Consider the following 13,676-nt stretch of genomic DNA (forward strand, 5'->3'; position numbering starts at 1 on the left):
TGTAATTAATATTTAGAACATCCTCCGATCTTTTAACTACATTACATGTGTGTTTTCCTTTATTTAAAGCCATAGTAAAGGCTATTGTTTTATTTAATCGTTCGGAGACTCCATTACTACTTGGAGTATACTCTGGAACAAGTATTTGCCTTAAGTTATTTTCATGGCAGTATTTAGTAACTAGCATGTTATCAAATTGTTTTCCATTGTCAAAAATTGTATGCTTAGGCGGACTATATTCTCTTGTCCACTCCTGTATCGCTTGAATCACGTCACTTGATTTAATTCTCTCAAAGAAGTATAGTTAGGTAAATCTTGAACAAATGTCCGTTATTGACAATATATTCCTTGTCTCTTTTACACAGTCATTTTGAAACTCCGAGACGTTAAATGGACCGAAAATGTCCATCGAGATTCTTTCAAACTTACTTTCTGATATGATTTTATTCTCGACATTATGCTTATACCTGCTAATTTTTAGTCTGTAGCACATTCCGCAAGTATTGGTTATTTCAGTTATTAATTTGAATAAGTTTCTTATCTCGAGATAGCTTTTAATGTTGTTATATAGGGTAATTATTCCTCTATGTCCAGATATTTTATGGATTTGTTCAAATAGATATCTGTATTTAGTTTTGTTAAATATTGATTCGTTTTGTTTATCGAGTTTAAACCCTCCGTCACGAGCTCTTATTGCACATTTATCTATCAATTCATTATACCTGGACTTAATATCTCCATCTTGAACATATAAGCATCGCGATAGTTTATCGGCAATTATGTTTTTATCTCCATCAATATGAACAATCTTATGGTTGAACTCGTTCATTAACAGTCGCCATCTTTCAAGTCTAGATGTCTTCTTATGGCTATCATGTACACAGTTTCTGCTGTCTGTGTGTATATCAGTGTAGCAACCTTGGACGATGGTTTGAAATGCATAGATGCTAAGACTATGGCCAAGTATTCTTTTTCTACTATTGTATAGTTTAGTTCATGACCATTTACATTCTTGGAGTAATATCCTACTACTCGGTCATTTTGTTTAAGGACTGCACCGAGTCTTATATCAGAAGCATCACACTCTAGTATAAACTTTTCATTATGATTAGGAAAGGAGAGTTTCGCCTCTACAGATATGTCTTTCTTAACTTTATTAATTATTGATGTTAACTTGTTTATTGTTATTATCCATAAAAATTAGGGGTTACATATAAAATATTTAAAAATTATCAACAATTGACTTTAACTTTTTATTTAAATGTATTTTTTTATTGTCTTGTTTCAGCATATTAGTTATTTCATAAACTCTAGTCGATAAGTTTGGTATGAATTTTCTATACCAGTTTAAAACACCTATTAACTTTTGAACATCCTTTCTATTTTTTATTTCCTTAGTAAATATTTTATTCTCTAAACTCTTTAGGTCGGGGTATATCCCTTCTTTATTAATCCTATAACCTAGTACATTTATTTCTTCTGGGAAGAACTTTGACTTTTCAAAATTTATTTTAACGCTCTTTTCGCGTAGTTTATCTAAAACGGTCTCTAAGGTTTTAATATGGTCTTCCTTGGTTTGGGTATATACGACTATGTCGTCGATGTAAACTGTGGTATTATAAACACCACAAATTATTTATATTTATTTTATCAATTTTCCCTTTTTGGAAAATAGACCATTCGACCGGTCTATTCCAAAAATCGAATATTTATTTCTTTTTTGCCCCGAGCCCCACACCAGATAACGAAATTAACAGGCGATCAGTACCCTTGGAAAAATAGACCAAGGAAGGGCTACCAAGCCAGGGATCAGTATTTGTTACAGATGCCTAACGAGGCTCATCTAATACTAATAAAACCATTAACTATATCGAATTATATTTATCCAGAGGTGGCTCCTCTGGGCTACGTCATAAACGAAGCAGTTAGGTACCTCATGTAAAATATTTGCAATGTATCTTCGAAACATCTTTGGACCTTTTTATACCGAAAGGGATTCTTTTGTATTGGTATTGACGTCCCAATAACATAAATGAAGTAAATTTTTTACTTTTCTCGCTTATTTGTATCTGATTGAACCCATTTTATAGGTCTAATTGACTAAAACATGTGTTTTCTCCCATTATTTGCAAGCAGTCATCTATCTTGGGTAATATCCAAAGGTCATCTTCTATGTGTTCGTTTATTTTCTTATAATCTACGACCAATCTAAAGTCATTATTCCTTTTCTTTAGGAAGAATGCAGGGCTAGAGAATGGAGAGTTACTTACCTCAATTATGTCCTCTTTCAGTAGTCTTGAGACTTCTGCTTTCCCTTGAAATAGTATTTATGTGGGACACCATATCCATGCGATTGGCTACTTTCATAGTGTTTTTAATACTAAACGATGCGGGTTCCGCCTGCATATTTTTAAATTTAATATTCATAACCATGTAATCCTTCATTTTTTTATTAAATTTTCCTTCGCTTTCATGACAAGACAGATCTTATCATCAAGACAATCGTCTAATAATTCGTCAGTAGTTTTTTTTGCAGCCTATCAGCATTACCAACTTATCGTTTATAATTGGGGTTTTCTGCGAGAAATCGATTTTGCAGTTATTATTTTCAAAAAACTGTAGGCCCAGTATAAGGTTGACGGGTAACCGCTTAAGGACGTAAAATTATATAGGGTAATCATTCTCTCTGATTCTTACTATTTCTCTTGCGACTTTCGTTGAAACTTCTTTGTCACTATTTCCGAAAAAGAACCTAATCGGTTTCGTTTCTTCTTGTTTCAATCCTAACTTCTTGGCTACATCTTCTAACACAAGTTTTATCTGAACCATTATCCAACATAAAAATTTCCGGCTCTAGGGCCTATTCCCGGGCATTTTTTTGTTTAAAGGTCCCCCTTTAAACAAAAAAATTATAAAAAAAAAGAAATCTCAATTATTTATTTCGAATTAAAAGTTTTAAGAGAGTTAAAAGGGCGTCTTTATAGGCTTTGGAATCATGAGTTTTTAAATTTCTTCTCCTCCAAACATATTCTTCTATATACTCTGGCATTGCTTAACCTGGTATTCTTTTCCTCGTTTTGATGTCCGATTTGAAATGAGACCACTCACATACTATTAAATTAGTGTGGTCTCCATCAGCATTGGTGAATCCTTCCTCATGGTTCACGATTTTATGTACTCCGCCAATCCCATCAACAGCGTATGGGTAGGATCTGTGCCCATCTGTTTTTATTACAGACATGGGACTAATATTTGTAGAGAAAAGGTCGAAGAATGTTTCCTTTTTTCTATTTGGTAAAACTTTAAGAACTAGTTTTCTAGTTTTTTCTTCTACTGCGCCAATTATCCAAGTAGCTTTACTAATTGAATCATACATTTCAGATGGTGACTTAATAAGTTTTCCTTTTATTATAACACTCTCATCGACTTGTATTGGGTGCTCTGGCCCCAATTTCTTCCATATATTCTTATTATCTTCAGTTATTACTTCTATAATATTCCTTTTAATTCTTTTTATAGTATTTAAAGAAACCGAAGTATTTTTATTAATATTATATTCATAATTTTTTTTGAACCATGAATCATCATCATATATATAAAAGAATTTTATTTAATTTTTTGCCCCTCTTTTTTGTGATTTTGTAAAATCTAAACTTCTTATTATAGCTTATTGTGTTATTAAAATAGTGTTTTCGGATTTAATGCTTTCGTTTGAATATCGTAAGTGCGTACACTATATATAAATGCATTTTTATTTTAATTCTTTGTTTTGTAAAACACAGTTCCAAAATATCGTCAGAATCGTTTTTTAGAATTTATTTGACCCTTCCACGAAAAATTGTAAAAACATCTGAAATTTTTTTTTTGAATGTAAGTGTCAAATTTTGAACGTATAAACATAATAAAGTTATCAAATTAGATTTTATAGAATTATTTGATTTGAATTCTATATTCAAGTTTCGCATTGAAAATAATTTTAATGTTGTTAAACATTGCATTCCCCTTTTCATTTCAAACCAAATATGACAACTTAAAAAAAAATTAAAGGAGGGACATATCATGAAACAAAACATTTAAATCCCGTTTTCAAAACGGGAAAGCATACGCTAGTATATTATAAATAAGTATTCGCTTGTGTCTATCTTTGGACTTGAAATTTTTAGCCCCTCAAAAACTGATTTGGATTTTCTACACAATAATTTATACATCTGAATCGAAAACCGTTCGAATAAGAAATATCATGTTCCAAAACCATGCTCTCATAACATTTCGTGCATGTTTTAAATTCTTCAAGTAAGCCATGCCTTTGAATAAAGGCCATGGCTGCTTCATTTGAAAAAAATGTCAGATCTCGAATTTCTTGGTTCTTCTTCAAAATTATTCATTTTTTAGGGGCTGTAAAAATTTCCCAGTTTAGGGCCTATTCCCGGGAAATGCCGTCTTTTTTACGTTCATTACCCGGGAATAGGCCCTAGCGCCAAATTTCCTTATTACTTCCTATTTCTCCTGCTATTTGTTGACTTCTAGAAGTGCTTCGTCTTGATTTCTTGATAATAAAAGATTTTCTTTCCTTCTTCTCGTTCTACCTTTTTAAGTAACAGTCCCGCGTATCGTGGGATTTGACTCGGCGCACAGAACACCATTTATTTGTTTCCACATATCTGCCTGTTTCTGGGGGAATTACTTGTTTAATTGCACGTCTCTCACTGGGGGTTATACGTGTTTGTGCGTGAGTTCCCCGCAACTCAATGCCTTCTTCTAATTTCTGAAGGTACTTAAGTAGATCGATTGTGGAGTTGTTGTCCACCCTTTCAAATAACTCAATAGCCGTGCAAGGGCCCAATCCTCCGTTAAATGCCTCGTGTAGTCTGGCATTAGACTCCTTCTTGTTCAGTCCCGTTATCATTCCATAAATTAGAATTATTCTCTCAATCTCTTCGTAATAGTCCAAATTTTTTTCAAAATCAACTTGTCTAATCGTTTCTAATTTTGTCATAAGTAAGGTGACATCGTTCCTAGAGTACATTATGTTCAGTAGTTCCTGTCTCAAACTTTTGTAGGAATTGCTCGTTTACTTGTTTTCGAGCCTTGAATCTTCTATCATTGAATGACAAATCATCCCATCTGTTCGTCTGTCCACTCGTTAGCACTAGACAATGACTCAAATCTTTCGAGATGCTTTAAATTTCAATCTCTCTTAACGTTCTTGATTTTTTTTTTTATTTTACTACCACTGTAGTTCCTTTAATCTTTTTGTCGAATAGCGTAAATTCTTCGCTATCGACCATACGGCTTTCATTATTCCGTTTTTCTTCATAAGCACTGGTCTCTCATTAACACTTAATGAGCTCTTTGGGTTTTATTACCAGGGAGGCGGCCTGTTTGTAAGTAACATTCTAAGATGCTCCTCCCTGCGATATATTTTTAATTATTATAATAAAAAGATTGTTTATTTTTACTTTTTGACTTTAGAGACTTCATTTTCTCTCTTCTTAGTTTCATCTTTAGGTGGGGTAAAATAAAAAGAAAATATTTGGAGGGAAAATGAAGTAAAAATAAAAATAATGTGGTTAAAAATACCACATTTGTATTTAGATACAAAAAATAATTTTTATTAATTCTAATGATTATAGTTATTGTCACAGTTCGGAGCGAACGCCAAGGGTAAAAAATTAAAAAAAATCTTTCAGTGAGGGGCGAACCAGAAAATAAGAACAAAAAAATGGGTTAAGTTGCGATGTTGCCTCCCTCCACCCCCCAAAAAAATAAAAAAAGGGGAAAAAATAAAAAAAGACAAAACCAAATCTTATTCAATTAATTCTAAATCAAATTCAGGGATTGTATCGTAATTTAAAAACCATATATTTTGAACTTCAAAAAAGCATAACATTCTTTCAAGTAGTGATTCTCTAATAATTAACTTAAAACGAGCTATATAAAGTTTTCGAATTAGGTTTTTTAAAGAACCATGGCTTGTTCCTTCTTTGCGCAATTCCCTTTTAATTACAGACAACATTCCAACAATTGTTTGGGTGTGGGCGCCTGTTGTTGGATTTACAAAATTTTGGTTATAATTTACAGTAAAATGTAAATAGTTATAATCCGGACATAGTTCCGAAAACCCTTCATAACCCCGCCAACAATCAGTAATAATTGTAGATCCGGGTTCGATTTTTCGTTTTATTAAATCGACAAGAGTAGTTCTTGATCGATTTTCAACAATTTCGAAAAAAAAGAATTGCTGTCTCCTCTTACAACTTCACCAACAGCCCAAACTTGGTATTAATGGATTCAACCGTTATGGTTTTTACTTTAACAAGCAATGTTTCGTCTATTTCAACTACGCAATTTAAACCTCCTATGGTTTTGTTTTGAAGGTAGTTGAAATAGGATAAGAATACAGCGTTATTAAAACGCGTAAACCAGCGAGATACGGTACTACTATCTATATCCAATTCGATAATGGCCGAAACATTCCTGACGTAGCCATGCTGGTAAAAATGTTCCAGCATGTTGTCGTGGTCGTTTATATTAAATTTTTTATTTACAATGTTTTGTTTCTCGTTCCTCTGTTTTCTCATATTCATCGTTAGTTCGTATTTTAGGTATGGGTAAGGGCAAAATTTATATTTATAGTTTTCTTTGTTTGTTTGTAAACAATTCGTTGAGATCAAACAAACAAAGAAACAAAAAAAAATGAATTACTTGTGGGATACCACAATTGCTTACGCCTTTAACCCATTTACACAGCAAAATTAAAAGATCTTCGATATCTAATCTAGAACTTTTAAAGATGCTTTCTTTGTAAATGTTACCTTCGTTTGAGCATTTTCTTCCATTTTGTCGTAAGTAACAACGATATTTGTCCAAATTATTTCTAATTTTGGTCATGAGTGTCATGTGCTTATTGCACATTGGTACCTTTAATATATTTTTTTCAAGAAGAAATAAAAATAATTACTCTTATTTATATATTAATTTTCTAAAATTCTTTATGTTCATTTTAAAGGTATAATTTTATTCCTTTTTTTTATTTTTTTAGGGGTGGGGGGGGGTAACATCGCAATTTAACCAAGAAAAGTTTATTTTGGAAACATTTGATGCTGAATCGGCGTGCGCCTTGCTCGTTTCTGTAACTAGTAGAAATACTGCTTTTCCTTGAGGGGTTACAAGAAAATATATAACCTGTTTCTGTTATGATCTCTAATCAATGGGTAGCATATGATGCCATATTAGCTAAGCAAAGGGACGGAGCACAGTACTATAATCACTACATAAATACTGTAACCTCTAGCTATTCTACGTCAGAATACCATATAATTTAGTTGGTTTGGCTCATTTCTATAAGAGATATTTGATCTAGATATAAACAAAGAAGAACACTATGAGTACCTTTTACAGTTCCAAAGGGTTTTCCAAATTCCCAAAAATCACCAGATAAATTGTCTTCTGTCATTTTTTAAAATAAATCGTTAAGTCCCCTTTTTTATAATTTTTTTATTTTTCCCTTTTTTTAAATTTTTTTAAAGCGAAGTATTTATCCAAAGCGGGTTCGAAACGGTCATGTACCTAAATTTCATTAAAAAAATGTTTGTGTTATTAAGAGCATATAGTTGCTGTATTTCTAAATTAGTATCGCGATCTAGAACATCTGTTAAACTTCTTCAGCGCGTTCTTCGTTCTCACATTCTTGTTAGTGATTTTCGCTGTTAATCGATTCTAAAAAACCCGTGATTATAGACTCGTCCATTATGTCTGTAATGGGTCTACCAAACATCAGAGATAATGGTGTTTTTCTCGTAGTAGAGTGTCTTAGATTATTATAAGACCAGGTAACTTCTTCTCATACTTTGGTCCATGAACCAACGTATTTTTTGTTCTGAGAGTAGATGCAATCATCCACTTTATTGTTTGATTGCATCGTTCTATCTGTCCTTGTATCCATGGACATCTAGCTCTCCCCCTTACATGTCTTATTTCATATTTCTGACATAAATCGACGAGTGTTTGATTTACAAATTCTCTGATGTTATCAGTATGAAATATAAAACAAGAATTACTTGTTCTAAACAATGTTTTAAAGGCATTCGCTACACTAAAACTTGTATTGTCAAGCAGTGGTACCATCCAACAAAATTTGGTAAAAGAATCTAGAAGATTCAATAACCATTTATAGCCTTCATAAAGTTCGTGATATAGCCGGAGATCAATCAAGTCTGCAACATATATTTCCCTTGATACTTTGCTTTATTTGGTTTAATAACTGGTCTAGTTACTAGATTTCTCTTTGATCAACATATATCACAGCTTTTCAAGACTCCTAGATATCTTTTTGTGTTGCGTCGTAGCTTTTTGTTGCAATAATGGAAACTCTGTCCCGTCCCCCATGCCCATTTAAGACGTGGATCAATTTTATATAATCAGTTTTGAATCGTTGCTAGTTGGTGGTAAAGAATCTAAATGTGTTATATAGACCTACTTTAAATCTCATCGTGAGATCTGTAATACCGTCAATTACATTCTCAAAAAAAAATAAAATTGTGTGCTTTTTCCTGAAAGCATCTCTATCTTGTTTTTTTACCACCTTGTTGGAACAGTACCAGTCTGTAAAAAAACAAAACTATTTTGTCTTTCATTGTTATTCAATTTTATTTTCATGCCCTTGAAATTAAAGAAATTTTAAATGCAAATTACAAATAACATCAATTTTTTTTAATTTTTTACCCTTTTCAATTAAGCATTTTCCCCGGCGTCCGCTCCGAACGGCGACAGTTATTATGAATTTTTTTACCTTTACGATTATTTTAATTTTTTTAATTGATAATTTATGTATTTATTTATCATAATTGGGGATCAAAAATATAAGAATATATAACATCCCCCCTCCAAGACGGTTAGTCACCTACATCACCATTAACCCCAAGCAGATTTTTCAAGTCATAATGTCAATATTTAACATATCGCCCATTAGATAGTGTGATGTTATGCCTAACATCCCAATTAAGTTTTATTTGTTTATTTGTCAAATGATTCAGGATGACCAACCATGAGGTCATACAAACAAACAAAACGAAATCATATATTTCGTGGTACAATTATTAATACTCATATGTTTGTTGTAATATTGGAAAGGACGAATACGTCATCATAAAATATAAAAGGAAACTTCACAAAGAAGGGTACAGAATGTTCAGAGAGAAAAACACTAACAAGAAGGGTGAGTCTAGAAATGGGAAGACCCCATACGCCCAAAATAAATATAATAATATAAACAACAATAAAAGTATTTTAAACAATTATTTTAAATTCATGAAACTTCCTGTGATACAGGACAGAATTGATATCAATTTACATAGGGTATCGCAAGAGCAAGAGTGTTCAACCAAAGAGGGGTTGACATTTAAATATACAATCGAAGAAATCGATTTAGTGGTAGAAAAAAGAATCAGTCTGATAAGAGACATTAAAGACTTTACAGAAGTCGAGTTAGATAATGGTTTGAAGATTTTAATCAGATAAGTAAACACAAAAAGTGGGACTTTACAAAGGAAAAAATGGCCTTGGAACAATTAATAAGAGATCCAAGTTTACAATCGATTTTTTCACTCGCTGATCTGGAAAAGATTTACAGATATGTGGAAAAAAGTTTACCACAAAAGCTAAATCCAGAATTATTGGCAATCAAGTTGCAGAATTGCAAACAATCAAAATTTAAATTCATTAAAGAATATTTAAGCCACCTAAAGGCTCTAATTGACCAATATACTAGAATAGAAGGTCTAAATAAAAGAGAATACGAAAGAGAACTAAGAAAGAGTTTCTTCGCAGGTTTATCATTCGAGACAAGAATGAAAGTGCTCGATTCAGGTAAGAATACTATTGAAGAGATAATAACGCATCTAGAAACAGTTGAAGAAAATTTAATTTCAGAAGGCAGAAAAAAGGGTATCATGTCAAAGACATACGACATAAGAACAGATAAGTTTGGGGATAAAAGGGACAGATACACTAGCAAGAAATGGTGTAGTCTCCATAAAAACAACACTCACAACTCAAAGGAGTGTTTAGTCTTAAATAATACTACAAGAGAGAAGCCAAGAGAAGGGAATTATAAGGATTCAAGAAGTAAGACTGAAAGAACTTACATAATGAGAGAAGCTGGACCAACTATTTTAGACTTAGAATTAAAAGGAGATATAAATGAGAAAGAAGTAAACATAGTTTTGGACACTGGTGCCTGTCACAACTTTATAGACAGGAAACTAGTAGAGGAGAATAATCTAATAGTAATAGTCAGGGAAGATAAACCCTTAAAAATAGTAACTGTGACCAACGAGAATCTTAAAATAAACTCAGTGGTAGATACAGTAGTAAGATTGAAAGGTCTAAAAAAGGAATTCAATGTGGTTTTATATGTGTTAGAGAAATCGGTAGTAGATGTGATTTTGGGAAATGAATTTATCTTTTCAAATGAGATAGTTCTAAATTTTAAAAAGAATACAATCAGAATCGGGAGTGAAACAATTAATATATTAGGAGAAAACGAAAAAGTTAAAAAAGATAATGAATTAGATGGGCTTTTCTATGAAAAATTAGGGTAAGTCAAAGAAAAGGAAGGTACAAATGAGGAATTAAATGATTTAATATATGTGTATAAAGAAGTTAACGAAAATTTTAATGTTTTTAAAATTAAGCCTGTAAAAATAAAACCCATGCACAACTCAAGCGTAAATCTGAAACGCTTGTCGTACAGCGTGCCTCACAAATATGTAGACGCGGGAAAAAGAGAAATTCAAAGACTTTTAAAAGTAGAGATTATAGTAGAGGTAGATGCAGAAGTGCATAGCCCCGCATTTTTTATCGAGAAGAAAAACAAAGATTTGCGGCTAGTAATAGATTACAGAAAGGTGAACGAAATCATTAACGACGAACAATTTGATATACCAAAAATATTTGAGAACCTACAATTAATTTGGAATATGGCATATTACACTAAGATAGATCTAAAAAATGGATTTAATAAAATTCCCATAGAACAAAAAATTCAGGGGATAACCGCCTTCAAAATCATAAACAAAACATATATGTATAAAAGAATACCGTTTGGTATAAGATCAGGTCCTAAAATATTTCAAAAGACCATTACTAGAATGCTGGAGGAACTTGGAAATTGCTTCGTGTATATAGACGACATCATAGTTTACGGAAAAGATAAAGCAGAACATGACGAGATAGTCATAAAGGTTTTAGAGAGACTAATGAAATTCGAAGTAAAAATAAATTTCGAAAAGACAAGCTTTTATAATGAAGAGATTAAAATATTAGGCTTCTTCATAAACAAGAAAGGTATATTCGCAGACACTAAATACTTAGAAAACAAGGCTATGCAAATAATACCAAAGAACAAAAGACAGCTCCAGAAAATAATAGGAGTATTTAATTGGTATAGAAGATTTATAAAAAACATGAGCACTAAGTTACATAGTGTTACAAATTTATTAAATGAAGAAAAATATGTGTGGACAGAGGAACACATGAAGATAGTTGAAAACATTAAACAGGAGATTACCAATAACACTAATTAGCGTATCCTAATTTTAATGAAAAATTCATCTTAGAATGCGATCCATCCAACGTGGGAATCGGTGCGGTATTATATCAAGAAGGTGGTATAATTGGTTATTTCAGTAAAAAATTGAATAGTACCGAACAGAACTATTCTATAGTAGAAAAGGAGCTTTATGAGATAGTGAAAACATTGACATTTTTTAGAGAAATTACACAGGGTTATTATGTAGAAATTTATACAGACAATGAGAATTGTGTGTACGAAAACAAATGTTTCATAACAAGAATGGAAAGATGGAAAGTATTACTAAACGATTATAATTTTACATTAAAGAAAATAAAAGGGACTGGAAATCACATAGCCGATAATTTGTCAAGATACGGATTAGTTAAAACTAAGGAATCGAGAAGAATTTTATACAAGAAAAAAGCGAAAAGTTACTTAGACGATAACCTAGATGAACTAGGTAGAAAGAAAATAGTTGAAGGGAAGGATGAAGAATTTCTAAGGTTCATACACGAAGAAAGCGAGCATGCTGGGATAATTATATGCTACTATAACATAAAAAATTATGTGAAAATAAAGAATTTAGGGAAAAAATTAAAGAAAATCAAAGGTAATTGTATTAAATGCAAAGAAAATAAAAACAATAATAAATTTGGAAAAGAAATAATTTCAATAGCGGCCAAGGAGCCATTTGAAAGAGTTAGTTCGGATATCTACGGACCATTTGAGTTAGAAGATTATAAATGCAATACTCTCAAAGAAAAGGGTTATTTCATAACAATTACAGACATAAAGTCAAGAATTACACATATCAGGCTTTCAACGAGTATTACAATAGGAAACATAATTAAAACGTTTAAAAAATGGATAGAAAAATACAAGCTTCCGAAGATAATCATATCAGACAATGGAAAGCAATATAGGAAGAACAAGGTAAAGGAATTTTTAGAAAGCCAAGAAATAGAGGCTAGATATATTCCGGCATACACACCAAGCTCTAATGGAATATCTGAGAGAATAAATCAAGTAATCTCGGAAATGTTAAGAATGAATAAATGTTTATCTATCGAAACCATCAAGAGAAAAATTTTACATAGGTTAAATGAAAATTACAATCTTAGTATAGGCTGCTCGCCGATGGCAGCTATTACTAAAAAGAATTATTTTTGCTTTGAAGAAAAGGTTGAAGAATTCAAAATTAAAGAACGAAAATTAGAAGATACTAGTACAAAAAGCATGTTAAAAACAGGAATTGAGGTGTACAAAAGGAATTTTTCTAGCGACAAATTAGACAAAAGGTTTATTGGACCCTAACAAATAGTACAGATAGGTAATAAAAATAGATGGGTAAAGCTAGACAATAACGAATGGATACATGTAAAAAACTTAAAACTTTAGGGGAGGGCAGAATGTGATGTTATGCCTAACATCCCAATTAAGTTTTATTTGTCAAATGATTCGGGATGACCAACCATGAGGTCATACAAACAAACAAACAAAACGAAATCATATTTTCGTGGTACAATTATTAATACTCATATGTTTGTTGTAATATTGGGAAGGACGAATACGTCATCATAAAAAATAAAAGGAAACTTCAAAAAGAAGGGTACAGAATTTTCAGAGAGGAAAACACTAACAAGAAGGGTGAGTCTAGAAATGGGAAGACCCCATACGCCCAAAATAAATATAATAATATAAACAACAATAAAAGTATTTTAAACAATTATTATAAATTCATAAAACTTCCTGTGATACAGGACAGATAGCTTCACAACATACGAGTCCCCAGGGCATATCACCATTATAATACCTTCGTCTAAAAACCTTCCCTTCTCATATTTATTACATCCTTTGATGTTTTCTTTCTTAGCTATCCTTACTCGTTGTCCTTCAATAAACCACTCTCTATATCTTCTAACAAATCTTTTACTGTAGTCTCCTTCTGGTCCATTTAATATCATCACTTTTCCCGTATTGTCTTTTACCGCTTCATTGGGAGTACTTCTTATACCTTCATGGTAACTATTATTATAAATTTTAAAGCTTTCCATCACTATGTCTTCAAAACTCGCCGTCTCTTTACTCATTTTCAATATTA

At 31.8% G+C, this 13,676-nt stretch overlaps 4 protein-coding genes across 4 annotated transcripts; 1 reads left to right on the forward strand and 3 right to left on the reverse strand.

Annotated features, from left to right (window-relative positions):
- Positions 1–828: 828 nt before the first annotated feature.
- On the reverse strand, positions 829–2,829 carry VNE69_11101 (endonuclease; the record flags this gene model as incomplete). The annotated part of the gene is made up of 4 exons (XM_065475008.1): positions 829–1,173; positions 1,238–1,608; positions 2,108–2,270; positions 2,698–2,829. The coding sequence occupies 4 exons, from the start codon at positions 2,827–2,829 to the stop codon at positions 829–831; spliced, it is 1,011 nt and encodes a 336-aa protein (XP_065331080.1).
- A 1,753-nt stretch (positions 2,830–4,582) lies between these two features.
- On the reverse strand, positions 4,583–4,996 carry VNE69_11102 (pol polyprotein; the record flags this gene model as incomplete). The annotated part of the gene is made up of 1 exon (XM_065475009.1): positions 4,583–4,996. One exon carries the CDS (start codon positions 4,994–4,996, stop codon positions 4,583–4,585), a length of 414 nt encoding a protein of 137 aa, XP_065331081.1.
- An 810-nt stretch (positions 4,997–5,806) lies between these two features.
- Positions 5,807–6,915, reverse strand: VNE69_11103 (reverse transcriptase; the record flags this gene model as incomplete). The annotated part of the gene is made up of 3 exons (XM_065475010.1): positions 5,807–6,203; positions 6,259–6,569; positions 6,706–6,915. 3 exons carry the CDS (start codon positions 6,913–6,915, stop codon positions 5,807–5,809), a joined length of 918 nt encoding a protein of 305 aa, XP_065331082.1.
- Positions 6,916–9,309: 2,394 nt separating this feature from the next.
- On the forward strand, positions 9,310–13,344 carry VNE69_11104 (endonuclease; the record flags this gene model as incomplete). Its single annotated transcript, XM_065475011.1, has 5 exons — positions 9,310–9,480; positions 9,516–10,550; positions 10,614–11,484; positions 11,586–11,956; positions 13,138–13,344. The coding sequence occupies 5 exons, from the start codon at positions 9,310–9,312 to the stop codon at positions 13,342–13,344; spliced, it is 2,655 nt and encodes an 884-aa protein (XP_065331083.1).
- Between the last annotated feature and the right edge of the window lie 332 nt (positions 13,345–13,676).

This window comes from Vairimorpha necatrix, chromosome 11 (assembly GCF_036630325.1).
Source record: "Vairimorpha necatrix chromosome 11, complete sequence".
NCBI classification, from domain to species: domain Eukaryota; kingdom Fungi; phylum Microsporidia; family Nosematidae; genus Vairimorpha; species Vairimorpha necatrix.